This window comes from Pimephales promelas, chromosome 11, assembly GCF_988280905.1.
Source record: "Pimephales promelas chromosome 11, fPimPro1.hap1.1, whole genome shotgun sequence".
In the NCBI taxonomy this organism is placed as follows: domain Eukaryota; kingdom Metazoa; phylum Chordata; class Actinopteri; order Cypriniformes; family Leuciscidae; genus Pimephales; species Pimephales promelas.
Genome location: NC_142779.1, coordinates 833,093 through 860,000, shown reverse-complemented (window position 1 = coordinate 860,000; position 26,908 = coordinate 833,093). Strand labels below are relative to the sequence as shown.

Sequence of the window (26,908 nt, the reverse complement as noted above, 5' to 3'; positions counted from 1 at the left end):
CTATTCAGAGGATTTAAAGGAGTAGTTCACTTTTGAAAAAACTTTAGCTGATAATTTACTCACCCCCGTGTCATCCAAGATGTCCATGTCTTTCTTCATGTCATGTTTTTGATGAAAACATTCCAGGATTTTTCTCCATATAATGGACTTCAATGGGGACCAAACGGTTCAATGTCCAAAAGACCGTTAATAACAGTTTCAGATGCAGCTTCAAATGTCTTTAAACGACACCAGACGATGAATAAGGGTCTTATCATGCGAAACTTATTCCAAAAATGTAACTTTTCTAAGGACAAATGCTAGCCTTGCTCTATTCTGTGAGGCGCGTTTGTAATGTCACGTAATACGTAATTACGTTCAAAAGGTCACGGGCGACGTAGCCGGAAGTACAGAATCAAAATCGTCCGACATCGTTGTTTTACCTTTTAATTCCTTTTTTTGTAAACGGCGTTTGAGTTAGTTTTCACGTTCAACTTGTAAACACTGACTCTGTACTTCCGGCTACGTCGCCCGTGACCTTTTGAACGTAATTACGTATTACGTGACGTTAAAAACGCGCCTCATAGAATCGAGCAAGGCTAGCATTTGTCCTTAGAAAAGTTACATTTTTGGAATAAGTTTTGAAATAATCGATCGTTTCGCATGATAAGACCCTTATTCATCATCTGGTGTCGTTTAAAGACATTTGAAGCTGCATCTGAAACTGTTATTAACTGTCTTTTGGACCTTGAACCGTTTGGTCCCCATTAAAGTCCATTATATGAGAAAAATCCTGGAATGTTTTCATCAAAAACCTTCATTTCTTTTCGACTGAGGAAAGAAAGACATGGACATCTTGGATGACACGGGGGTGAGTAAATTATCAGCAAAAGTTTTTTCAAAAGTGAACTAATCCTTTAATGACCAAACGTCCGACCCGACACCACTATCGTTGAGATTCATATATGGGACAATCAGGATATAATTTATATTTTACACGTCATAATCGTCGGGTTCAGTACAAGGTCAACTCTTTCGACGGCATCCGTGGGATTTTAAAGCTTCGCACAATCGGCTTATGTCTATGTCTATAAGTGACTTATGTCTGTAAAATGATCAGCCAATGGGGTGAGAAAAATAATTTTAATTCAAACAGAAACAGGATTATTTTTCTCAACCCAATGGCAGATCATTTTACTTGTTTTAAGCAAAAACTCACTTCATTTTTTGTTATTTATAGAGGAATACTATTCCCAGTTATATTAAAACTAGTGGTAACACTTTACAATAAGGTTCATTAGTTAACATTAGTTAATGTATTTACTAACATGCACTAACCATGAGCAATGCATTTGTTACTGCATCTTTGTTAATGTTAGTTCATGAAAACACAGCTGTTCATTGTTTGTTCATGTTAGTTCACGGTGCATTAACTAATGTTAACAAGATTTTAATCAAGTATTAGTAAATGTTGAAAATAACATTAACAAAGATTAACAAATGCTGTATATGTGCTATTCATTATTAGTTCATATTAACTAATGTAGTAACGAACCTTATTGTAAAGTGTTACCAAACTAGTTTATCATTGTCAGTATTTAAGTCAAGTATGAAAAAACATTTCTATGACTGTTAAAATTTCTGTATATGTGTTGTTTTTAATTGTCTGTTATTATTGTGATGATTGTTGTTATTTATTATGATAGTTTGGTGTATATGAACTGAAAAATCAAAAGGAGAGGCTTTATTATAAGCCCTTGGGGGTTTCTTGCCTCTCCTACACAATCCATAAGTATTGTTTTTTTTTAATATCTGTCTGTTTTATCTTGTGCTAAAATAAAAAAATAAAAAAATAAAAAAAAGTTATTTCCCCCGAAAACAAGACATAATATCTAGTGGCATTTCACTCTAGTAAATGATTCTTGATTTATGAATTTTTTGATATTTCGGACTGGAAACAAGACAAAAATACGAAGTAGGAAAAGCATTTTTGCAGTTCAGGGATTTACCGAATCATATTTAACAAAAATGTCTGCTTTTAAGTGCTCGAATGATACGGTAACTGTAATAATGATAGTTAAATGATAGATCTTAACTTTAACTCGTCTCCTTTTCTCTCCGAGTCTCTTGGTCTTGCACACTCACACACACACACACACACAGAAATGACTCAACATGGTTAAAAGTACAGGTAGTAGGTCCAGTAGAGCAGATTGACGAAGACGAACGACAGCGGGAAGGTTAAGCGGGAGTAGTTGTCTATGTAATGTGGGTTTTCCACGTGACAGCAGTTGACGGATCTGAGGATGTTCCTCGCGATGGACATGTTTTTGGCGCAGCGGCTGAAGGGCTCGGGCGGGCCCTCGGGGGTCTTGTCTTCGCCGGCGGGTCCGAGACCCGGTTCTCCAGCGCCGGTGGACGCCGACACCGAGTCTCTGCGTCTCTTTACCCGTGAGGAGTTGCTGGCGATGGTTGTGAGCATGCCGTTCATCTCCTCCTCGCAGTCGTGCATGTGATGACCGTACTGACGGAGGACAGAGAGAATCAGCCATCAAACTCAACGTGGCATTCAAAACGACCACAGGTATGATAGTGCATTTGATGATGTAAACGATTAATGATGATCACAGTGATTATAATGATGAAGTAGTTTACTTCAGAATTAACATTCCTGATGATTTACTCTCCTCCACGTCATCCGAGATGTCGATTTTCAGTCGAAAAAGAAATTAAAGTTTTTGAGGACACAACTACGATGCATAATACATAATTTCATCAAAAATATGCCCACACACACACACACACACACACACACGTACGTTGAGGTTTGACTGTAATATTGTGAAAATTCCAAAATACTTTTTAAGAAATGTCAACTTTGACAAGAGTCGTTTTTAATTGTTATAATAATGATTTTGTAATTTCTAAACATAAATCTAAAACATATAATTAGGCTGTGATAAGAAATACATGTTATTTTATATAAATCGTGTTTGTTTTCCAGTAGTTTCCAGGCACTAAACCAAAGCACATTTTTGATATATCACCATTAATGAAATTAAGTACTAATAATTTATGGTATATTTTACATAAAATGTTGCTATTTATATAAATGTATATTTAATTGATATATTTATATATATTTATATGTATTACACATTGGGGCACATAAATGATAATCAAAAAAAACATAAAATGACCATAAACTGCACAACTTTACAGCAAAAACATTAAAGCTACACTGTGTAACTCTTTTAGTTTATTCTTAGCTAAAAACACTTGAAGAGTTCAGATGCAAAAGCCTCTAAATGTCCTTTGAAATTTTCTTCTTTGATGATGATTTTTATCAAACTTGTATATTTAAGTTCAGTAATTTTACTTAAATAACAATTAATAGGTAATCATCATTGCCATTTAAGTGAAATCACTGAACTTAAATATACAAGCTTGATAAAAATGATCATTCTAGAAGAAAATTTCAAATGGCACTTAGAGGCTTTTGCATCTGAACTCTTCACTTAGTTCTTTCAAAAATATATGTGCTCAGTAATGTATATTTACTTCGTTCAAGTAATAAAGTATTCTCGTGAGTGTATAATATGCCATTGAAGGTTCTAATGTTGCCCCTCCATCTTGAAAGTACAATAGCCAAAGAGGGACATACCCGTTAATTCAAGCTTCGCCTTTCGCGTTTACGTTTGAGTTAACGCTCATGGACGAGGTCGAACCGGAAGCCATATTAATCTTGGACTATATTGCCCACCTTAGGAGTTAAAACGAAATCGGGATTGAGAGGAACAGAAACTAATATTCACTGGATGGTCATATACCTTTTCACCACTAGATGGGGGTAAAAATCACACAGTGTAGCTTTAAAAAAGTGAGTGATATTACATTTGTTCAAAAAAGTTACATATGTCACATTTTACTAAAAAAAACAAACAAAAAAAAAATATATATATATAGTTGCTCTATGTGTAATAGCATAGCAAGCAACCTAGCATAACATAAGTGATAAATTAACCTATTTCATTATGCATTCACGAGTTCCTTTGCCCAATATAATCTTTAAACTAATGAGGTTAAGCGTATTTGGCTTGCTGTCCGCAGTGGTCAGGCAGTTAATTAGAGGATTAGATGGGTTCACTCCTCCCGAAATTACATTGTGAACTTCACTAATATTATAATGAGAGATGAGTGGTAGCTGCAGACATCTGCGAAGCACAGTATGAGCTAGTGTTGTCAAAAGTAGACTTTGGTACCAAGTCAGCACTGAAATTTAAACAAATGAGCGGAATCATAAACACCTCTGATTGGCCGTTATGTTCACGTGCTCATGTCTCTGATTGGCTACAATAACCAGCGGACGGAAGTGTTCGAGAGCACAAGCAGGCGTTTATCAGCGGACCGGTCCTGCTTTCAAACGCTCCCGTGTGTGTCTGTGTAAGCGCTCGCTCGATGTTTTTGAAGTGCTGATCCTTGTAGCCAATCACAGACATATTTGATGAGGGCGTGAACACAGCGGCCAATCAGAGGTGTTTACGATTCCTCTCAGCGTTCAAAGCCCTCAGCTAAACTTTCACTCTCCTTTTGACAACTCAATAATAGTGCAGCTTACCACAGAAAACACCACCGATGATGATGATGATGAGTGTGATGATGATGATGATGATGATGAAGAGTCCTCGGCTCGTCTCTCACCATGAGTGCGCTGTTGCAGTCGGGGTGGTGCAGCGTGCAGAAGTGGGCCACGGCGTACTCGATCAGCGCTCCGAAGATGAAGCTGAAGCAGATGCCCAGGTACACGTCGATGGCCTTGATGAAGCAGTTGGCGTTGGGCAGAGACGTGCGGGCGCCCATCATCAGTGTGGTCATCGTCAGGACCGTGGTCACGCCTGTAACACACACACACACAGCTCTGAACACGGCTCAGTGTTTATGAGACACGAGAACATCAGCTAGTAGATCACAAGATTCACGGTTCAGATCATTTACGGTTTTTTGATCAGCAAAAAAGAGGGAAAAAATGTATATATAAATTGGGTGGCGTAACTTTGCATTTCGATTATTACGTAGCTCACTGGATGCTACATCAAAAACTACTAGCCTGAACTAGATAAAGTTCAAACATTATTAAAGTCAGGTGAACTGTCAGTCATAAAATAAGAACAAATACACACATCACAAGCAGAGATGAATGCTAAATAAAGTTATAAAGGAGCAGGAAACCACAAGAGACATGATGAATGGCGACTGTAGAACGCAAAAGCCCAATCCTGGACATTTTGGGCGATCTCCAAACACATTTTCGGGCAGACTCATCACGGAGACTCACTAGTAGCCTGGACTTATTGTTTAACTACTGCGCTCTGTTACCGGTACACTCTCAGAAAAAGCTGTCACTGGGGCTGTACCTTTTCAAAAGGTAAACTTTTGTTCATTTCATGAGCTAATATGAACATTTTAAGTGCTAATATGAACATTTTAAGTGTTAATATGTACATTTAGGTGCTAATATGTCCATTTCAGGAGCTAATATGTCCATTTTAAGTGTTAATATGTCCATTTTAGGTGCTAATATGTACATTTAGGTGCTAATATGTCCATTTCAGGAGCTAATATGTCCATTTTAAGTGTTAATATGTCCATTTTAGGTGCTAATATGTCCATTTCAGGAGCTAATATGTCCATTTCAGGAGCTAATATGTCCATTTTAAGTGTTAATATGTACATTTTAGGTGCTAATATGTCCATTTCAGGAGCTAATATGTCCATTTTAAGTGTTAATATGTCCATTTTAGGTGCTAATATGTACATTTAGGTGCTAATATGTCCATTTCAGGAGCTAATATGTCCATTTTAAGTGTTAATATGTCCATTTTAGGTGCTAATATGTCCATTTCAGGAGCTAATATGTCCATTTCAGGAGCTAATATGTCCATTTTAAGTGTTAATATGTACATTTTAGGTGCTAATATGTCCATTTCAGGAGCTAATATGTCCATTTTAAGTGTTAATATGTCCATTTTAGGTGCTAATATGTCCATTTCAGGAGCTAATATGTCCATTTCAGGAGCTAATATGTCCATTTTAAGTGTTAATATGTACATTTTAGGTGCTAATATGTACATTTAGGTGCTAATATGTCCATTTCAGGAGCTAATATGTCCATTTTAAGTGTTAATATGTCCATTTTAGGTGCTAATATGTCCATTTCAGGAGCTAATATGTCCATTTCAGGAGCTAATATGTCCATTTTAAGTGTTAATATGTACATTTTAGGTGCTAATATGTCCATTTCAGGAGCTAATATGTCCATTTTAAGTGTTAATATGTCCATTTTAGGTGCTAATATGTCCATTTAAGGAGCTAATATGTCCATTTCAGGAGCTAATATGTCCATTTTAAGTGTTAATATGTACATTTAGGTGCTAATATGTCCATTTCAGGAGCTAATATGTCCATTTTAAGTGTTAATATGTCCATTTTAGGTGCTAATATGTACATTTAGGTGCTAATGTGTCCATTTCAGGAGCTAATATGTCCATTTTAAGTGTTAATATGTCCATTTTAGGTGCTAATATGTCCATTTCAGGAGCTAATATGTCCATTTCAGGAGCTAATATGTCCATTTTAAGTGTTAATATGTACATTTTAGGTGCTAATATGTCCATTTCAGGAGCTAATATATCCATTTTAGGTGCTAATATGTCCATTTCATGATCTAATATGTCCATTTTAGGTGCTAATATGGACATTTTAAGTGTTAATATGTACATTTAGATGCTAATATGTCCATTTCAGGAGCTAATATGTCCATTTTAAGTGTTAATATGTCCATTTTAAGTGTTAATATGTCCATTTTAAGTGCTAATATGTCCATTTTAGGTGCTAATATGTCCATTTCAGGAGCTAATATGTCCATTTTAAGTGTTAATATGTCCATTTTAAGTGTTAATATGTACATTTTAAGTGTTAATATGTCCATTTTAAGTGTTAATATGTCCATTTTAGGTGCTAATATGTCCATTTCAGGAGCTAATATGTCCATTTTAAGTGTTAATATGTCCATTTTAAGTGTTAATATGTCCATTTTAAGTGTTAAAATGTCCATTTTAGGTGCTAATATGTCCATTTCAGGAGCTAATATGTCCATTTTAAGTGTTAATATATCCATTTTAAGTGTTAATATGTACATTTTAGGTGCTAATATGTACATTTTAAGTGCTAATATGTCCATTTCAGGAGCTAATATATCATTTTTAAGTGTTAATATGTACATTTTAGGTACTAATATGTACATTTTAAGTGCTAATATGTCCATTTCAGGAGCTAATATATCCTTTTTAAGTGTTAATATGTACATTTTAGGTACTAATATGTACATTTTAAGTGTTAATATGTATATTTAGGTGCTAATATGTCCATTTCATGATCTAATATGTCCATTTTAGGTGCTAATATGGACATTTTAAGTGTTAATATGTACATTTAGGTGCTAATATGTCCATTTCAGGAGCTAATATGTCCATTTTAAGTGTTAATATGTCCATTTTAAGTGTTAATATGTCCATTTTAAGTGTTAATATGTACATTTTAAGTGTTAATATGTCCATTTTAAGTGTTAATATGTCCATTTTAGGTGCTAATATGTCAATTTCAGGAGCTAATATGTCCATTTTAAGTGTTAATATGTCAATTTTAAGTGTTAATATGTCCATTTTAAGTGTTAATATGTCCATTTTAAGTGCTAATATGTCCATTTCAGGAGCTAATATATCCATTGTAAGTGTTAATATGTACATTTTAGGTGCTAATATGTACATTTTAAGTGCTAATATGTCCATTTCAGGAGCTAATATATCATTTTTAAGTGTTAATATGTACATTTTAGGTACTAATATGTACATTTTAAGTGCTAATATGTCCATTTCAGGAGCTAATATATCCTTTTTAAGTGTTAATATGTACATTTTAGGTACTAATATGTACATTTTAAGTGCTAATATGTCCATTTCAGGAGCTAATATATCCTTTTTAAGTGTTAATATGTACATTTTAGGTACTAATATGTACATTTTAAGTGCTAATATGTCCATTTCAGGAGCTAATATATCCTTTTTAAGTGTTAATATGTACATTTTAGGTACTAATATGTACATTTTAAGTGCTAATATGTCCATTTCAGGAGCTAATATATCCTTTTTAAGTGTTAATATGTACATTTTAGGTACTAATATGTACATTTTAAGTGTTAACATGTACATTTTAGGTTCTAATATGTCCATTTCATGAGCTAATATGTCCATTTTAGGTGTTTATATGTCCATTTTAGGTGCTAATATGTACCACTAAGGTAACAATATGCAGCCTTTGGGTACAAAAGTGTACCTTTTGAAAAGGTACAGTCCCAGTGACAACTTTTGTACCTTTTTTTCTGAGAGTGTAGGCGTGGCCTCCTAGGGCAGCGAAGCAAGTGCATTTTGGGAGTTGTTGTCTTTCATCCACATATGCCAAAAATACATTTTCTGGCTTTTCTCAGTCTAGAAAGCTCCAAATTCAAAAATATTTTCACATTTCTTCTACATAAATGACCCATTTTAAATACATATTCATCTTTCCAGAGGTGAAGTATGCGTTTAATAAATCAGCTTTAGTTCGCAGACAGCAACAGGTTTGGGGGGGGGGGAGTTCCTGGGTTCCATATTGCATGCACAATTTACAATAATTTATGAATTGCATCATTAGTATTACACAGAAAATCCATTTAAATATTCATAGTCGGTAAGAGTTTTTTGGAAGAAGCTCGTCAAAGCTACATTTATTTAAATTGTGAAATATTATTCCAATGTAAAACTGCTGTGAATATGAAGAGTTCAGATGCAAAGGCCTCTAAATGCCCTTTGAAATTTTCTTCTTTAATGATAATTTTTTATCAAACTTGTATATTTAAGTTCAGTAATTTCACTTAAATAACAATTAATAGGTAATTATCATTGCCATTTAAGTGAAATTACTGAACTTAAATATACAAGCTTGATAAAAAAATGATCATTTTAGAAGAAAATTTCAAATGGCACTTAGAGGCTTTTGCATCTGAACTCTTCATATATAGTAAAGTGTAATTTATTCCTGTGATCAAAGCAAAAATTTTCCTGGGACAAATTTCGTGTTATTCCAGTTCAAATATCATACAATGAAATGCACAACTGTACCTATGCAAATGCGTGCGGGGACGGACGATTGGCTGATCCAGAAGGAGACCCAGGACAGAACCACTAGCAGGCTGGAGGGAACGTAGGTTTCCAGGATGAAGTACAAGATGCTCCTCTTCAGCTCGAAATGAAAGATCAGCCTGGGATAGTTTCCTGGGAAGAGAATCAAAGAATCTTTTCTCAGTGATATAAAACTTTAACGCTAAAGTGAAAAGTATTCTGCTCAAAACATCAATACGAGATTTAGAAGTTATCGGGGAGGTTTCTATACGCCACTCATCATGAGAGTGAACCCACCAGATTATTGTCCAGACCAACCAACACATGTTTTTTTTTTTTTTTTTTTTTTTTTACAAAACTGTGTTTTAGGTGGACAGACCAATTTTGCATGTAGTTCAATGTTGTAAAATAACGTCTTTTCTGTTCACCAAATGCTTTTTAATATTCGCTATTACTTCAATGCAAGTAAACAAACGCGCCATGATGTGTTGTGTAGTGACGTGTGTGTTCAAGTAAGCCAGAAATGCACAGATTCTGTGCAATGCGCTGGATTTAATAAATCATAAGGATCACGCGTTGCGTATTTGAGCTTATTTTGAACGTTTGTTCATAACCTTGACAGAACGTGATGATAATATTTGACAGCTCATCAGACATTTGGCTGCAGTAAGTGTGTTCTTGTGTACCTGTCTCGTACACGGCCTCAGAAGCGGAGGTGTAATGGTCCTCGACGGTGTACTGGGCCAGTCTCAGGGTGTCCAGTCCGCTCACAGACTCGTTCCCACGCGCCCAGTTAAACATCACGTCATTGACATTATAACCCCCTGTGGACAAACGATTGTGAACAAATCACACTTTAAATAAGTGGAAAATCAGATGTGTCTCGTCATATTCATAATTGCATGCACAATTTACAATAATTTATGAATTGCATCATAAGTAGTACACAGAAAATTAGTGATGCACGATATATCGGCCAGCATATCGGTATCGGCCGATATTTGTTCATTTTTATGTTATAAAAATATTAAATATGATATTAAAATTTGGCTGATGTATTAAAGCTGATAAATAATGAATTATTTCCTTCAACACTTGACACCTGAGACTCTTCGGATGCGCACTGTTCAACATGATTGATCTTAATTGCTTGAAATATGATTGGAATCAAAAAGGAAATATAGTTTAGTGCAAAATGTGCTGTCGTATCGGCTACATGAAATTATAATGAGAATGGATTTTAATTGTGAGACTTTTGTTTTTGCAATCAGGCTCTCAAAAATTATATTTCGATTTATCGGCCGATATATCGGTTATCGGCTTTCAAATATAAAGAATTATCGGTATCGGCCAAAATGTTCACATCGGTGCATCCCTACAGAAAATATTTAAATATTTATGGCCAGTAACATTTTTTGGGAAACTCGTCAAAGCTGCATTAATTTGATCAAAGATGCAGTAAAATTATGAGATATTATTGCAATGTAAATCATGTGTTTTCTATGTGAATATCCAGTAAAGTGTAATTTATTCCTGAATTTATCATCATTACTCCAGTCTTCAGTGTCACATGATCCTTCACAAATCACTCTAATATGAGGATCTGATGATCAACAAACATTAAGCACCGTTTTCATTGAAAACATTAGGAAAAAAAATGTGTAAAAACTGTGATATATTTTATTTTTCAGGATTCTTTGATGAATATAAAGATCAAAAGAACAACATTTATTTGAAATGGATCTTTGAAACTCAGTTTTTGATTAATTTAAAGCATCCTTGTAGAATAAAAGGACTACTGTCTTTAAAGAATGACACTTTTTAATGGTATTATTTCTAAATATGAATGAAATGTGCATCAGGTTTCACATGCCGCGACACTTTCTTTGATCAGTAAAAGTTTAAATGTTAAACTAAATATCAAATATTCTTCTACTTTAAAATAAAAATCAAATATCCTCCCAAATTAAATTATATGATGATATTTGCTTATGATGTTATGATAAAGAAGAGAGTTTGATATGTGCAGGTTAATTTTAGAGTATATAAAAAAAAGGTATATGAGCATTAAATCAGGCTTGAGGTGTGAATGCATTAATTCATATTTACTTACATATTCAGTTATTAATAATTAGATATCATTTATTGACGTGTAAGTGATTTTTCAAATATAAATGTCCACATGTGTCAGTGTGTAATATCAGTGTGTGTCCTCTTGGTGGCGCTGTGCCACAGTTATAAGACAATATGCATCTGTAAGATCGGTTTTCTTGTCATGTGATGTTCATTAATGTGTGTTTTCCCATGAGGACAGCAACGGCACATGACGGAGGAAGAGACTGTTCACATCACTGCTGTTTGTGTGACTCTCACATCACATATCAGTACAGTAACCCATGATTTAATAAAGACTTTGCATGGCACGCGATTCCCACACGACGAGACTTTCATCATCTCAATCCACCACGTCTCCATAGGAAACCATCCGACACAAAGATGGAGAATCTCTCGGCTCCTGTCATCGTTAAATAAATATTTCAGATGCCTTCGAGCTCTAGGTCGACACAAAGCTGGATACTGTACATTTCCAAAAATAAAAATCATAAGAATGGGTGGATTAGACACATCAGGCATTGTCACATGATGTTCAAAATTATTGTTTTTGCCATTTGCTTTCAAACAAGTCAAATATACGATTCCTTCAACCTTCTGAAAGCTTCTTGTGTCATGTGATGGTATTAACTTCATGCTGGCATTCTGTGTGGTGTTTTTTCTTATAAGCACACAACGTAACTCGAGTGATCGGTGAGCAAACGTGATTTGATCTCGAAGCTTGTTGTCTTTGGTGAGGGAGAACGTGCCCACCATCACTAGAAGACGCATTTCAATTATCTTTCTGTAACTGTAAGAAACAATGTTTATTTTAAGAGTGCAAATAATTCTCAAAATGTAATCTTTTCATACAAATTACACCAAAAATTGCATAATAACTGCACATAACATGTTCATGTGTAAGATTGTGCCCAAAAAATATCTTTGAAAAAATTTCTGCCAAAAAAAAAAAAAATCTGGTCTTTTAGAATTTGGTGTAAATGTGCTTAAATAATAATCTTTTCATGAAAAATACACTTAAAATTGCACAAGAACGGCACATTATGATCATATGTAAGATTGTGCAAAAAAATCTGAATTTCTGCAAAAAAAAAAAGGCTCTTAGATTTTGGTGTAAAATGTGCTTAAATAATAATCTTTTCATGAAAAATACACTCAAAATTGCACAAGAACGGCACATTACGTTCATATTGTAAAATTGTGCAAAAAAAATAAAAAAAATGTCTGCAAAAAAAAAATTGCTCTAAGATTTTGGTGTAAAATGTGCTTAAATAATAATCTTTACATGAAAAATACTCTCAAAATTGCACAAGAAGGATACATTACGTTCATATGTAAAATTGTGCAAAAAAATCAAAAAAATTCTGCAAAAAAAAAATTGCTCTAAGATTTTGGTGTAAAATGTGCTAAAATAATCATCTTTTCATGAAAAATAAACTCTAATTGCACAAGAACGGCACATTACGTTCATATGTAAAATTGTGCAAAAATATCTGAATTTCTGCAAAAAAAAATTGCTCTTAGATTTTAGATTTTGGTGTAAAATTTGCTTAAATAATAATCTTTACAAGGAAAAATACACTCAAAATTGTACAAGAACGGCACATTACGTTCATATGTAAAATTGTGCAAAAATATCTGAATTTCTGCAAAAAAAATTGTTCTTAGATTTTAGATTTTGGTGTAAAATGTGCTTAAATAATAATCTTTACATGAAAAATACTCTCAAAATTGCACAAGAAGGATACATTACGTTTATATGTAAAATTGTGCAAAAAAAATCAAAAAAAATTCTGCAAAAAAAAAATTGCTCTAAGATTTTGGTGTAAAATGTGCTAAAATAATAATCTTTACATGGAAAAATACACTCAAAATTGTACAAGAACGGCACATTACGTTCATATGTAAAATTGTGCAAAAAAATCTGAAAAATTTCTCCAAAAAAAAGAAATGGCTCTTAGATTTTGGTGTAAAATGTGTCACCCAACAATTCTATCTTGTCTACAAACCACGTTTTGTCACGAAAAATCACACGTTAAAACAAACCGGAAATGACGCGAAACAGCACGTGCGCCAATACCCAGAGAAGAAGACGAAGAACACAACATGCCAATATGGACGTCAGACAGAAACTAGTGCTGCAAACTGTTTGCGCGATGATTTGAGAAAAAAAGAGAAAAAAAAATGCAAAAAAAAAAGAAAAACTAAGATTTACCCGGTGACCTCAACCCATGCCTTGCTCTGATTGGCTGTAGCTCATGACATCACTAAGGTTGAGTCGCGCGACAGCTCTGGATATCTAGCATGCTAGATATTTTTATGAGCTTGGCGATGCATCTGTGAGCATCTTTGATGCGTTGTTCGCTCTTTCATACGAACAGATTGGCAAGCGTTCATCGCCCGCTAATCCCACGCGATTTGCCCACGATAGCACCCTGACCTGTCGGCGAGCTCAACGATTTGCAAATTGGGCTTAAAATCATGTAGTGTGTGAACTAGGCTTAAAGGGTGCATATCATGCTTTTAAATCATTCATTTTTACTTATAAATCATACCGTTGCGATATAAAGCCTAACTGCAATGCTTGGGTCTGAATTCCTCATTATTAAAGCTCCACAAGCCCCTTTTCTGATGTGCGTCTTTGAGCGACCCGTTTCAAAACGGCCCCTTTAAATAAAAAGGAGATGCGTCACACCCCGCCCGCTCTCCAGGTCCATGAGTTCACGGTCGGTTCAACTCCCCACGTTCGGCCATTATTGTAGTTTGATAAGAGATATACGATTATATAGGCCTACTATAGCTTCAAATCAAAGAACATTTTTAGTCACTCGTTAACAAAATGTCAATAACGGAAGACTTGTCCATCAAGCTTTACATATTCGAGCCAGAGCGAGCGAGTCGATAAAGACGACGACGAACCTGCAGAACAACCTCTTCATATGGATATATTGGTATGAGAGTTAACCGTTTTGTGTTATTAAAGTTGACTATTTCTCTTGTTAAAACAAGCACACTCACAAGATAAATGACTACGGTCTAATCTTACCACTAAAAATCTGTCTTAATAATAATATAATAACTTGCGTGTAGAAAAGCATCAGAAAACACAGCAGCTAAATTAAATGATAGAAGGATTTACCCCTCATTCAGACGAAGTCGATCGGCAAACCCTTCTGTATAACGTTACTGGCGGAGGTTGTTGAAGTGGGAATCCTTGAAGTGCTTCAGGTCACTAACGTACATCCAACAACCGAACATTTTGACTTGCCCTCTCGTAACTTCTGCATCTTTGAGCTCGGACTACAAAATCACAGCGAGAAATAATAATGGCGGATTGCTGGAAGTGTTGGGCCGGTAGTCGATGTCCTTATTCGTCAGTTCCGCTGCAAATACTATGACGTAATAGTTAAAAAAACGTCGTAGAAACCAGAAAAATCTGAACAGGTTGAAAAATATGACCAAAACAGAATATAAAGATATAAACGAATCACCTGAAAAGAGAATAATTTAATCTTTTCTGTACTTATAAACACTCCAAATATACAACAAAATGCATTTAAGGGCTAAAAAGTGGATTTTGCATGATATGTCCCCTTTAAGAAACCTTTGTTTTGTCTTTTGATTTGTGGAGAGTGAAGGGGTGGTCAAAATCCCTTGCCTCTTCAGTATATATTTCATAATATAATTTTGAATGATTATGTATTTCTTTTATAAAATCAATAATTAAGTATGTTTATTGTTACTTAATCATTTATTGACATAAATGTATTCTTTGTGCTTTTGCTTGTGAAATAATATTCTTAAATGCATGCTGATGTACATGCACAAGTCACCAGCTTCTTTTAGGTGCACAAGGCCATTTGTCTCTTTCTCTGGTCTCAGGAGAAAGGTTTATGGATCATAAAGGCGTCGTGAACACATATGTCCAACACATATGATACTTCTCTGTACAGATGGTCAAGCTATATTGAGCATTGCTTTATTGAACTTTAATTGTTATATTAAACTGTATTCTTTCTATTATATTTGCTTTCTGAGAAGCAAATGTTATCTGTTTTTCTCCCAAACGAGCGAATGTTTTACCATTATGTTTTGGTACACTTAACTGATAATAAGCCGCTCAGACTCTCTTCAGCCTTGATGGGAGCTCCTATTTGCTAGTGTCCTATGTGAATGCAGTAACAGTGAAAATAATAGGGAAATAGGGATTTGGTTTATGTTTGAGTGTTAAAACATAAAGGGGTCATTGAAGCCAACAGTTTAAGGCACTATTTCTTTGTTAAAGTCTTACTCCAGTTAGACTAAAGTTTAGTGTTAGTCTTCTTAGTTGCAGGTTAAGGAACCACTGCCATTATTGGAGATTGAATGAGTTGTTGTTCTGGACACACTGGCGCCAGCAACCCAAATCTGTGACCTGGAAGGTCATGACGTGCCTCATCGATGGAGATATGTTTCGTCTATCTGTATATGTGTGGAAAATTACTGTGTTTATCTATATCGTAGCCAATGAGAATCATTCAACGTGTAAGCAATGACGTAGCTTAGACCTTGAAAATGGTATAACTGCCGTGATCTTTGTAACTGTAAGGGGGCGGCCTACGAACTCCTGAGCGAGTCTTGAAGCTGACTTCTGCTGATGAAATGGCAAACTATGTTCAGTAAAACTTTCTTTCATTTTTATAATTCTGACTCCGGGTCTTCATTCTTCATATCTGGTTCTGGGTCTTTTAACTGTTAACCCCTAACAAGAGTGATCCGACCCAGACATTTCCTGAAATCGGGCGGACGCTAGCCGCTATCTGTCGCGTCTTTAGAGAAAGACCCGGTGGATTGTGGGTGAGTCTGAGACAGACTTCAGAACCTCCTCCTCGTCTCCCGCTGCGCTCTTACACAAACAAGATGTGGAAGAGAGACGGACGGCTCGAGAGAAGCAGAGGATCAGAGAACGACAGCCGGGCGGAGCGATAAAGAGAAAGATAAAGTCAGCAAGAACAGAGAGCAGCTTTAGGGCCCAAACGACGGCATATCCGGTTTCAAGCGACACAAAATTGACCCAAATCTAGCAGTTGTCACACACACAAACACACAAACACTTCTGAGGTGCATCTTCTGTCTGTTTATATTCGTTTATAATATGACCTTAAGTGCATGGAAAATACAGACACATTCAGGCGCCACTTTTATAGTTGTGCGACCCCAATATGTTCATATAAAATATGTATATGAGTCTGTGAAATGAAATCCTAGGACTTTAAGCAGTACTTTTATCAGAGATCTCACTTATCAAACAAATGATTGATCTAAACATTATCTGTATTATATATATGGATATTTATGTGCAATATCACACTCAAAGCCATGCGAAATGCCTCTCAATCTGCAGCCCATATGATGTAGATATAATTTTGTGTGTGAAAAGATTGCTTTATCAATAAAATTAGACACTAATTTCACATATTCTCTCAAATGCTTTTCAGTACCTTTTCATAAAAACGACTTTTTCAAGGAGTTTCAAGGACTTAAATTTCAAAAAAGTCTAATTTAAGCACTTATCGAACCGTTGTTCCCACAGTAAAAGATGGAGAATGCATGTGTTTTCTTACAGCTCTCCAGTTGTAAGGTGCACGTCTGTTTGTCCATGGGATATTTGGTCAGATCCATGTTACAGGCCACAGTGGTGGTGATCCTACACAAAACACACACTTCAGATTATTATTCATAAACATCTGATATTTAAATGCATCACATCCTATTATATTCATCCTACACTTCAGAATTAAATCATTTCCCTGATGATTTACTCTCCTCACGTCACTCAAGATGTTCACGTCTTTCTTTCTTCTGTTGAAAAGAAATGTGTTTTTGAGGAACACACTCCAGGATTGTTCTCCATACAGTGACTTCAATGGTCCAGTCGATGTGAGTTTCAGTGCAGCTTCGAAGTCTCGACACGATCCAGCCGAGGAATAAGATCGATCCAGACGATCCAGCCGAGGAATAAGACACATTACCCTGATGACGTAATGTGTGTCGCATCACAGCGAGTGTAAGACCAGCATTAGTGGTTAAAAGTACATAAATGTGTATTTTGCTGTAAATGTCGGCTGGTTTGTCTAGATAAGACTCGGCTGGACCTCACATCTGGACCTTCGACCCGTTGGACCATTGAAGACACTGTATGGAGAAATCCTGGTTAAGGGTTGAATGAACGAGTACTAAGGTCCTTTCCATTTCTTGCAGGTTGAGTTGCTGTAGCCCAAAACACGCTAGCATTCTGTTCGTTTTTTGAGGGGTATATCTCCGTAGACCTGTGAGCGCCCTCATGTGGAGCCAGAGTGGAACTGCAGCCAGTGACATTTACTGAGAGTGGACGTTCTCCCGTAATTAGACACTCTCTGTCAGTACTTTTGACAACACTAGAGCAGGGAAAACCTCACCGGAGGGCATAGAGGACCGTTCCGTTGGGAAAGATCCGGATCAGTCGGTTCTCCACTGTAATGTCGTGGAGGAAGGACTTCTTGGAGTCCACGATGAAGGTGTCCGGGACCCACAGCAGCTCCACCAGACGCCCGTCGAGACTCAGACTCTTATTGCCTTCGAACACCAGCCTCTCGTCCGTCCAGCGCTGCCGCAGGAAGATGGTGGCCGTGTAATCCTGCAATCAAACACGGAATTATTATTAAAAAATAAAATAAAAAATATATATATATATATATATATATATATATATATATATATATATATATATATATAAAATCATTAAATATTATGCCATTAAATATAATAATAATAATAATACATAAGTTAATATAAAAGTTAATAATTAATTACTGGTAGCATTATTCTTCTGTAATTTTAATAATAATATTATTAAATTATATAAAACTATTATTTGAATAATAATAATAATAATAATAGTTTAAAATTTTTAATTTTTTACTTATTATTAGTATTATTATATTTAATAATAAACAAATATAAGTAATAATAAATACATATTTATTTTTCATTGTTGTAATTTGGAAATTAAAATGTCAATAATAATAATAATTTAATAAGTTAAACTAATATTAATGCTAGTAATAATAATACAAATAAATATTGTTATTTATTTTATTTAGTACTGTCATTTGAAAATAAAAACAAACTATAATAACTATTATAAATATAAATAATTAGCAAATATTATTTATTAAAAAATTTTTAAATTATGTATTGTTATTATTTGTGTTACATTTAATAATAAACAAATAATAGCAATAATAAATATTTTTAATAATATTTTTATTCATTATAATTGTGGATTAAAAATGTGTGGATTTTTTAAAATAATAAGTAGTTTTTAAATTCATTATTTATTGAGCATTATTCATTATTATTAGTCATATAATTGTTATTATTTTTATTTTTTAAATGACTGTTGTTAACAATAATAATAATAATAATAATACTTAACTCTTAACCACAAGTATGAGCAATAAATAAAGTTAATGTAAACTGCCGTATAAAATATCATATTATCTTATACTGTATATAATCTCATCATATGTGTGTGTGTGAGGTCGCACTGTTCATCTCACCATGTTGATCTCTGAGATCGTGTCAATGCTGGCGATGTCTAAGCTCATGCCCACCGTGACAGGACCATCTAAACACAGAGAAGGCATGTAAATATCATGTGCATTTCAATATCGCATAATCATTCTGAGCATCGCTGTTAAAGATGGAAACCCTGCGAGCCAAACTCTCGGCTCATTAAAGCGGATCATGTGGAAAGCAAATATGTTTTATTCTTCTAAAGTCTGTACATCAGCTCAACAGTGAGTCAGAGCCATGTAGATGATTTACATTAACAGTTTTGGGGACAAATTAACAAAAAATAGCAATGTTTACAACATGATTTTGAATATTTGCTGAGGCAATAATCAAAAATGCTCTCATCACTGTTTTCTTTCTTTTTTTGTACTGATTCAATTCTGAGTACAAGCAGCAGCTGTTTACCACTGAACCGAGGCAATGAGTTTCACTTTATTGAAGTATTTGTCCTTTTGGATTCACCAGCAAAGGCACAATTTATTCCAAAGACGAGCAGCTGTGAGAAATACATAATAATATAAGAGCAAGATGCACATTATTCGCCATCAACAGCCGATTGCTTTCAGACAAGCTGCAAACTGAGTTTTTGTCTCATTAAACAGACGCTCAATCAAGTTTACACTTTACCAGTCCGTGTGTTTCCATGCCATGATCTACAGTTTACTGGAATACTTTTGTTAGTTGCTTATAGTTATCTCCTAAATGGCTTAATCTCTGATGATGTGGGCGGGGCTATAACCTGTCACTCACATGAGATCCACCAATAGAAAACCAATGAACCTTCCAATCAATTCCCCACAGACAAAATCAAGCCCCGCCCACATTTGTTCTGGTTCCAGAAGCTTTTCACTCGGATATACGACACAACTAGAGCCAGACCGATAAAGGATTTTGAAGGCCGATACGGATACAAATATTTGTTGGTTTTAAAATCCGATATTCCGATATATCGGCCGATACTTTTTTATTTATTTATTTTTTTCCAGAAACGCGCAGCAAAACATTAACAGATTTCCCTAACATTAGATATTTGTAGTTATGAGTTTTAACTAAAATAATATGATAATGCATTTTAAAAAGAAACTTGTCACAACAGATCAGACTGATGATAGCGGCATTAGCTAGCTTTATGGTTAGCTAGACTATAATGAGCCATAATTTAGCAATGGATTACGTCATACTGCAAATTATAAAACATACATGTTCAATATAACAGGCCGAGGAGAGATGATGCGTCTCATTGCTAAAACTGTCACGCGCTATTAAAGAAATACTTCAGTCACTACACAGTAACAACGTAACGTAACGTAACTATTACTAGCTAAACACTCTCGGCTTATTTAACAGCAAAACTGGGCATGATAGTCACAAATTTTGTCGCTTATTTGAGTTAAGAGAACTGATGGGGATGATCTTTTAATTATTATTCAAGCAATGACCAACTCAACGAGTGTTGCCAACAGGAACGGTGTAGAGCGCCCTCTGGTGGACAAACTATACAACTCCAACACTTCAAGCATGTTTTTCATCCGTTTTTATTTTATTTTTTAAATATTCATTTATCGGCCATTATAACTGCCGATACCGATAGTTTGGAAAATGCCAAATATCGGCCGATAATATCGGTCTGGCTCTAGACACAACAGAGGAGAAAACGCCAGTGCAACTTCAGTTTCAAGGCGACCAAGTTATAAGTTGACAAGCTACACTTTTAAAAGAGCTTCCTCGACACTGGTGGAGCAGAGAGGGAAGAAAGAGACCAGACGGCTGGAGAAACGTCAATAATTTACAAAAGGAGTCGAGGAGAAGCACGTGTGTGTCACTCGTCTCGACCTCTGAAGGGTCTCGGATTTATTTTCATTACTTGAAGTCAAGTCAGCTTTATTTACACTGCGCTTTTTACAACAGCGAGTGTTTCAGGGCAGATAACAGGAGAATGATGCAACACGGTTTGCTTCTAGAAGAAAATATCATCACAGTCCGCCTTAAGAAAGTTCAGTGATGGTTCATTTTTGTTGTAAAATATATACTAATTTAGTTAATTTATATATAAAGCCGCTCTGGAGAAAACCGTGATGTCATTGTCCAGTTCAGTTCAGTTCTGATATAATGGTGTCAATGCAGCAGATCGATAATATTGTTGAATATTAAATTTAATGTCCCCAACTAAGCAAGCCAAAAGCCAAAAGCAAAAAAAAGGTGAAAAAGTCAGTTCTCCTCTGGCCAACAATAAGTAAAATGAACAGTCTTCTTCTACTGTGGGGTCAACTGCAGCTGACAGGGTTAGCTAACGCATGTTGTTATTAGGGCTGGGTAATAAATATCGATTTCTTGATATTAATCGATTCTCATTTTTACGAACCGATGTCGATTCTTAAATCTCAAGGATCGATTAGTCATCCTGTTTCATTTGACTGAATGGGACATTGTATCACGGCTGCGCGCATCCAACAAATCGCAATAATCTTTGTCCTTTGTTACTATTGATATGAAACAAAGTCTCAATTTTCAAATTACGTCCATTTTCTTTAGAAATTCAAAAACATAAATAGTGTTTTGGCGCGAAATAAACATGACTGAGCATCTGAAAGTGTGTTAAAGATAGAGTACAACTTATCCAAATCCGTATCATGTCACATTGATTCACTCAATCAGCGTTTCAACCGTGGAAAGACGTCAGTTAAACAGCTTGTGATCAATGTCATCGTCATATTTACCTCAGAAAACCCACATCAACTCGTTAGTCAGCTAGAAAAAATAACTCTAGAGAGGAGCATTTCGCTAAATATATACACCATATTACATATGCATTATAATCTTAATGTTCTTCAATATTTAATGCAGTTTTGAATAAATCTTGCAAGTTTTTATGACAGCCACCATTTAAATGTTTATATTTCATATTATCTTCTTATTATAAAAATAAATAAAAGTGTAATTTAAGTGTTTGTATAGCTACAAAACAGTTCATTATTATCTTCATATTAGGCTAATGAAGCCTATAGGCTACAACTAGACTCCCATAGTTTACAGCATTAGTTAAGAGATTTGATTCCCTTGAGAAAAATGGCCATTTATTGTAACTGATATCCAAAATAATCAATATTGAATCTAATCGAAATCGAATCAAATTGCAAGCTTGTGAATAGAAACCGAATCGAATTGTGAAATTTGTCTCAATACCCAGCCCTAGTTGTTATGCATGTATAACGACACTTGCCCTGAGTGTCTTTCTGACTGATGATGCTGTGGTTTAATCACATTTATAATTCACATTTGTAATATAATGGAGCATCAATCAATCTGTTTTCAAAGGAGGCGCCTACACATACACATTAAACATTCATTACGTCCTTACTGTCAAAGAAAGGCCGGAGGTATTTGTTGTATCCTTTCATCAGCTTCTGGATGGTCGGAGGAAGAATCTCTCCATCCTTCACTTCGGCGCTGAGCAGCGAGTTCTCCAAAAACCTGTGTGTGGAAACAGAGGAATATGAACAGAGAACGTTTTCAGCAAACGCACACACTCATTACTTGTGTGTAGATTAAACAGTAGAGCGTTCGCGCTTGCAACGCCAAGGCCATGGGTTCGATTCCCAGGGAAGGCAAGAACTGATAAGAATGTAAGAAATGTGTACCTTGAAATGCAATGTCAAGTCATCCTCATTTATATAGCGCTTTTAACAAAGTAGATTGTTTCAAAGCAGCTTTACAGAGATAAACATATAATTTAAGGTCACAGAGATTGGTTTGGTTTTATAGCGGTTCTTGAATAATGTTAATTTCCGGCTAAAGTTTGTTTAGATTTATTCACTTTTTTAGATTTATTCACGATTATTTGTTCAAATTAGGCCGCTACGACACCGTTCTCTCTAAACAGACTTTAAACTGAACCTGTGATAAACGCTGACGGCGTTTAGAGGCAGCGTTTAGGCTATATAGCGAGAGGCTATATTAGGGCCCTATAATTTCCGCGACGCGGAATCGCGGACGGAATTGCGGAATTGGCCAATTAACGCGGAATCTAGTGTTAATGCGGAATTTTACATATTTGGAATGAAATTCGTTTTTTGTGTGGGAGAAGAACGTATGTCTGGGGAAAATGCAGAGAGATGAGGAAGCAAATCTGGGCGACACAACCCCTCCCGTCATTTCAGCTCATGACGGCTTCAAAACAATAGCCGCGTTTCCACTGAAAGCACGGCGAAGCGGCTCTCCACGGCTCTGCTTTCGTCTGCGAAAAAGTTAAGAAACTCGTCGCACACACGCACACACACACAAAGTCCCCTCCATGCACGTCTGTCTATGGGGTGCCGGACCGAGTGTGTGTGTCCGAGTCGAGAGAGCGCGAGAGAGACGAGACAGCACGCTCAACAGTGCGCGCGAGAGAGACCGAGTGTGTCCGAGAGAGCGCTCGACAGTGCGCATGAGAGACAGAAGCTGCGTCCCAATGTGCATACTATGCCCGAAATAGTATTGACAGTAATGTCACATGCTATTTAGGATGGATAGTATGCACGTTACGACGCAGCTAGAGTGTGACTTTTATTTTAACTTATATAAACTAATATAATTTATTTTTACAGGACAGTTTAAAGCTCATAACCATATTTTGTTGTTACTTGAAGTACTTAGAGTGCAGTGTTATGTTGCATCATGCAGTATTTGTCATTTTAAGAGTAAATGCCTATTTTATTTGTGTACATTTTAACATTAAAAGCAACATTAAAAGCTCTTTTTACAACTAAAATAACAGTAAAGGTTGTAAAAACAGTAAAAAACTGAATTCTCAAAAATTAAAATGGAAAAAACGGAATTTGCAAAAATTAAAACGGAAAAAACGAAATTTGGGAAAAAATAAAACGGAATTTGGGAAAAAATAAAACGGATTTTATAAGGCCCTACTATAATGTAAGCCAAATTCATTCAAAAAGCTTCTGCCAAATTCATAAAATGGTAAATGGACTTTATTTATATAGCGCTTCATAGCTCATCAGGAGGTTAGGTGTCTTGCTTATAGACACCTCAACATTTGGTGAGGTGGAAACTTGACAATTGATAAACTTAAGGTTGAGCCACTGTCGTCACTCGGACACATTTTGGGGTGAACTATCCCTTTAAGATAGAGAGGGGAAAAAAGATTGGAAAAAAATATGCATATTTTCATAATTGGATTACTTTGATCCGTTAGTGTGGAAGACGTGAAAACGTGCCATCAGCACTCGGATTGCATCACGTTTGGCTTTAGAGCAGAACAGCAAAATATAGCAATGCACCTTCAGCAGAAACTAAAGCGCATTTATGATGACATGACAGATGTGTGACATGTACAGTAAATACAGGATAGATGAGCACGGTAAACACTGACAGTAAAAATAGAAATGATCAAACTCATAACCAGAGAACATTTGGTTACAATTTGAACTAGTTCATTTTAAACTGTGAAGGCTTCTATAGACTTTGGCAGAAATTTCTGATCGCTATTTAAAATGTGATTAAAAACAATTCCAGGTTTGTTGTGCTTGTTTTTAGGGCTAGATAATGTGGCTAATATTTTGTTCATATATCAATATTGCTATAAATATGAATAATATTAATAACTATTATTTAAAAAAAAAAATACATATAATTATTGTAATATTTCATTGTAAAATAATATTTTATAGTAAGTATTATTTTTTATGGCTGTCCTAATTTCTTCATTTTAAAATGTTGAACCATCAAATTTATATTTTGACAGTAAAATAAACACATTTGCAAATTAATTTAATTATATTGCAGATATTGAGATTATATAAATGCCATTTTACAATTATCATATTACAACTTTTTATCTTGCAATTCTTTGTAATTGAATTAAATTTGTGAAATGTAAACTTGCTATTGTAATGTGCATTTTCGGTAAAGCTGCTTGAAACGGTGTTGTGTATTGTGAAAAGTGTTTTAGAAATAAATGTGACGAATTGAATACTGAGTCAAAATTTTGTGATATACTAATGTCGTAATTGCGTGATAGTCAGAATTGCGAGAAATAAACTTTTAATTCTGACTCAGAATTGCATTTATATCTCCCAATTCTGACTTTATAACATGAAATTGTGAGATATAGTCAGAATTGCAAGATAAAGTCGCAATTGTGACAATTGTGAGATATAAACGCAATTTTTTCCTTTATAACTTGTAATTCTGAGAAAAGATATCAGAATTGCAGTTTATTTCTCGCAATTACAAGCTTATATCTGACAATTCTGACTTTATAACACGCAATTCTGAGATAAAAAGTCGCAATTATTCTATTTTGTGGCGGAAACAAATTTATGTCCCTAAACTAATATTTTAAGTCTCTGTTTAACAAAGTTTAACAAAAAACTCCAAATGATGGTGTAAAAGAGAAATAATGCAGATGAAAGTGTGCCAGAGCGTTTGAGGAGGAGACGGGCCACTCAATGAAATCAAACATTTATATTTGTTCCAAGATCAAAACATCTCAACATCACAACCGCTTACTGTACTGTTAACAACCACCTCGTTAGGGTCTATATATACTTCTTCTAAAAATACATTTCAGGACGAACATCTGAGAAACTCCATTAGTCTGCCGAGCTATAAAAGCACAACATCTGATCTGAGTTTCCAGCTGTGCAACTAAACAGACACACAATACAAAATCAAGCCTGGTTTCCTCAAATGTTCCTCCACCTCGTTAGGTTTAGCAGGGGTTGTATGAGGCGAGTTTCCCTACGAGGAAAGCCAGAGCGGGATCGTCAGTGGCTATGCTTACGAGCAACCAAATTAAAAAAAGAAAGCAGCTCAGATAGTTTGATCATGTGATGAGAAATGTGTGTGTTCACATCGAGATCACTAACACAACTTGACACATTTCTTTCTGAGCTCTAGATGAGAAGTGTGTGAGTTTTTATCTCAGGAGGAACATCTGAGGAGCCGGACACTTCAGCAAACGTCTCCATTTGTTCTCCATTTAATCAAATCGGGAGAGAAACCACTGAGAATGTGACGTAATAAATGGTTCTTAATCGTCAAAGTCCCTCTTTCTCATTCTAGCTTAATCAAATCTAAGCAAAATAATGCATTACACTTATGAAACACACACATCACATCGTCTACATTTACATGCAGCCGAACAATCCGTTAGTAATGGGATTGACGGCTCAATCGGACTGGAAAGCCTTCATGTAAACACCTAAATCGATCCGAGTTAAACGGTCAGTTTATTCCTTTTCTAACCCGATCGAGAGAACATGTAAACACTTGATCGTATTGAAAACCGAAACTGAAAGGACTGCGCATGTGCAATGGCGTAGGAATAGCGTGATGACGTGTGATGCGCTGAACGAGCCGTTCTCCTGATGAATAAAGTGAAAGTGTGGTATAAATGAGTTTCCCGTCTCTTCCATCAGTGTGTGTGCAATGGAGCAGGACGACGGATATTATATTAAGTTTATTATATAATATATAATATTATATTACACACATCAACCCGATCACATGTTCAGCGTTCATTTAAACATTTAGACATTCAGTGTAAATCAGAGTGAATTCAGTCCGATTGAAACAAAAGTTGTGCATTTATGTAGCCAGTGATCGAGCCATGGACTGCTCTGAATGTGTGTGTGTGTGTGTGTGTGTGTGTGTGTGTGTGTGTGTGTGTGTCAATGAGTGCCAGTGGATGCGGAGCGTTTTATCAGAGCGTTTGTTGTTCTGCCAGGCCTGTGGTGTCGTGTGCGTGTGTGCGTGTGTGTGTGTGTGTGTGTGTGTGTGTGTGTGTGTGTGGGATGAGAAGGAACCTCTCCAGCTCTGTTTCTGACAGTGTTTGGCTTTGATTTCACACACTAGAAATCCTAACATGACCTTCAATTTCGCCATATCAGGGTGAATCTCACAAGGTCACAATTCACTCCAAAATCAAAGACCAAAACATATTAATAATATAAGAAATGATGGTCACACTTTAGATCAGGGTCCTAATCTCACTATTAACTCCCACT

At 35.4% G+C, this 26,908-nt stretch overlaps 1 protein-coding gene across 1 annotated transcript in view; it reads right to left on the bottom strand.

Moving 5' to 3' along the window:
- Positions 1-748: 748 nt before the first annotated feature.
- gabrzb (gamma-aminobutyric acid type A receptor subunit zeta, b) overlaps positions 749-26,908 on the bottom strand; it is a 53,699-nt gene continuing 27,539 nt past the window's right edge. Inside the window, exons 3-10 of the mRNA XM_039648495.2 lie at positions 22,261-22,373; positions 18,887-18,954; positions 17,744-17,961; positions 16,910-16,992; positions 9,881-10,018; positions 9,195-9,347; positions 4,681-4,874; positions 749-2,503 (exon numbers count right to left, since the gene is read on the bottom strand). Of these exons, the coding sequence (XP_039504429.2) occupies positions 2,159-2,503; positions 4,681-4,874; positions 9,195-9,347; positions 9,881-10,018; positions 16,910-16,992; positions 17,744-17,961; positions 18,887-18,954; positions 22,261-22,373 (1,312 nt within the window). The 3' untranslated portion in view covers positions 749-2,158. The remainder of the gene's footprint in view (positions 2,504-4,680; positions 4,875-9,194; positions 9,348-9,880; positions 10,019-16,909; positions 16,993-17,743; positions 17,962-18,886; positions 18,955-22,260; positions 22,374-26,908) is intronic.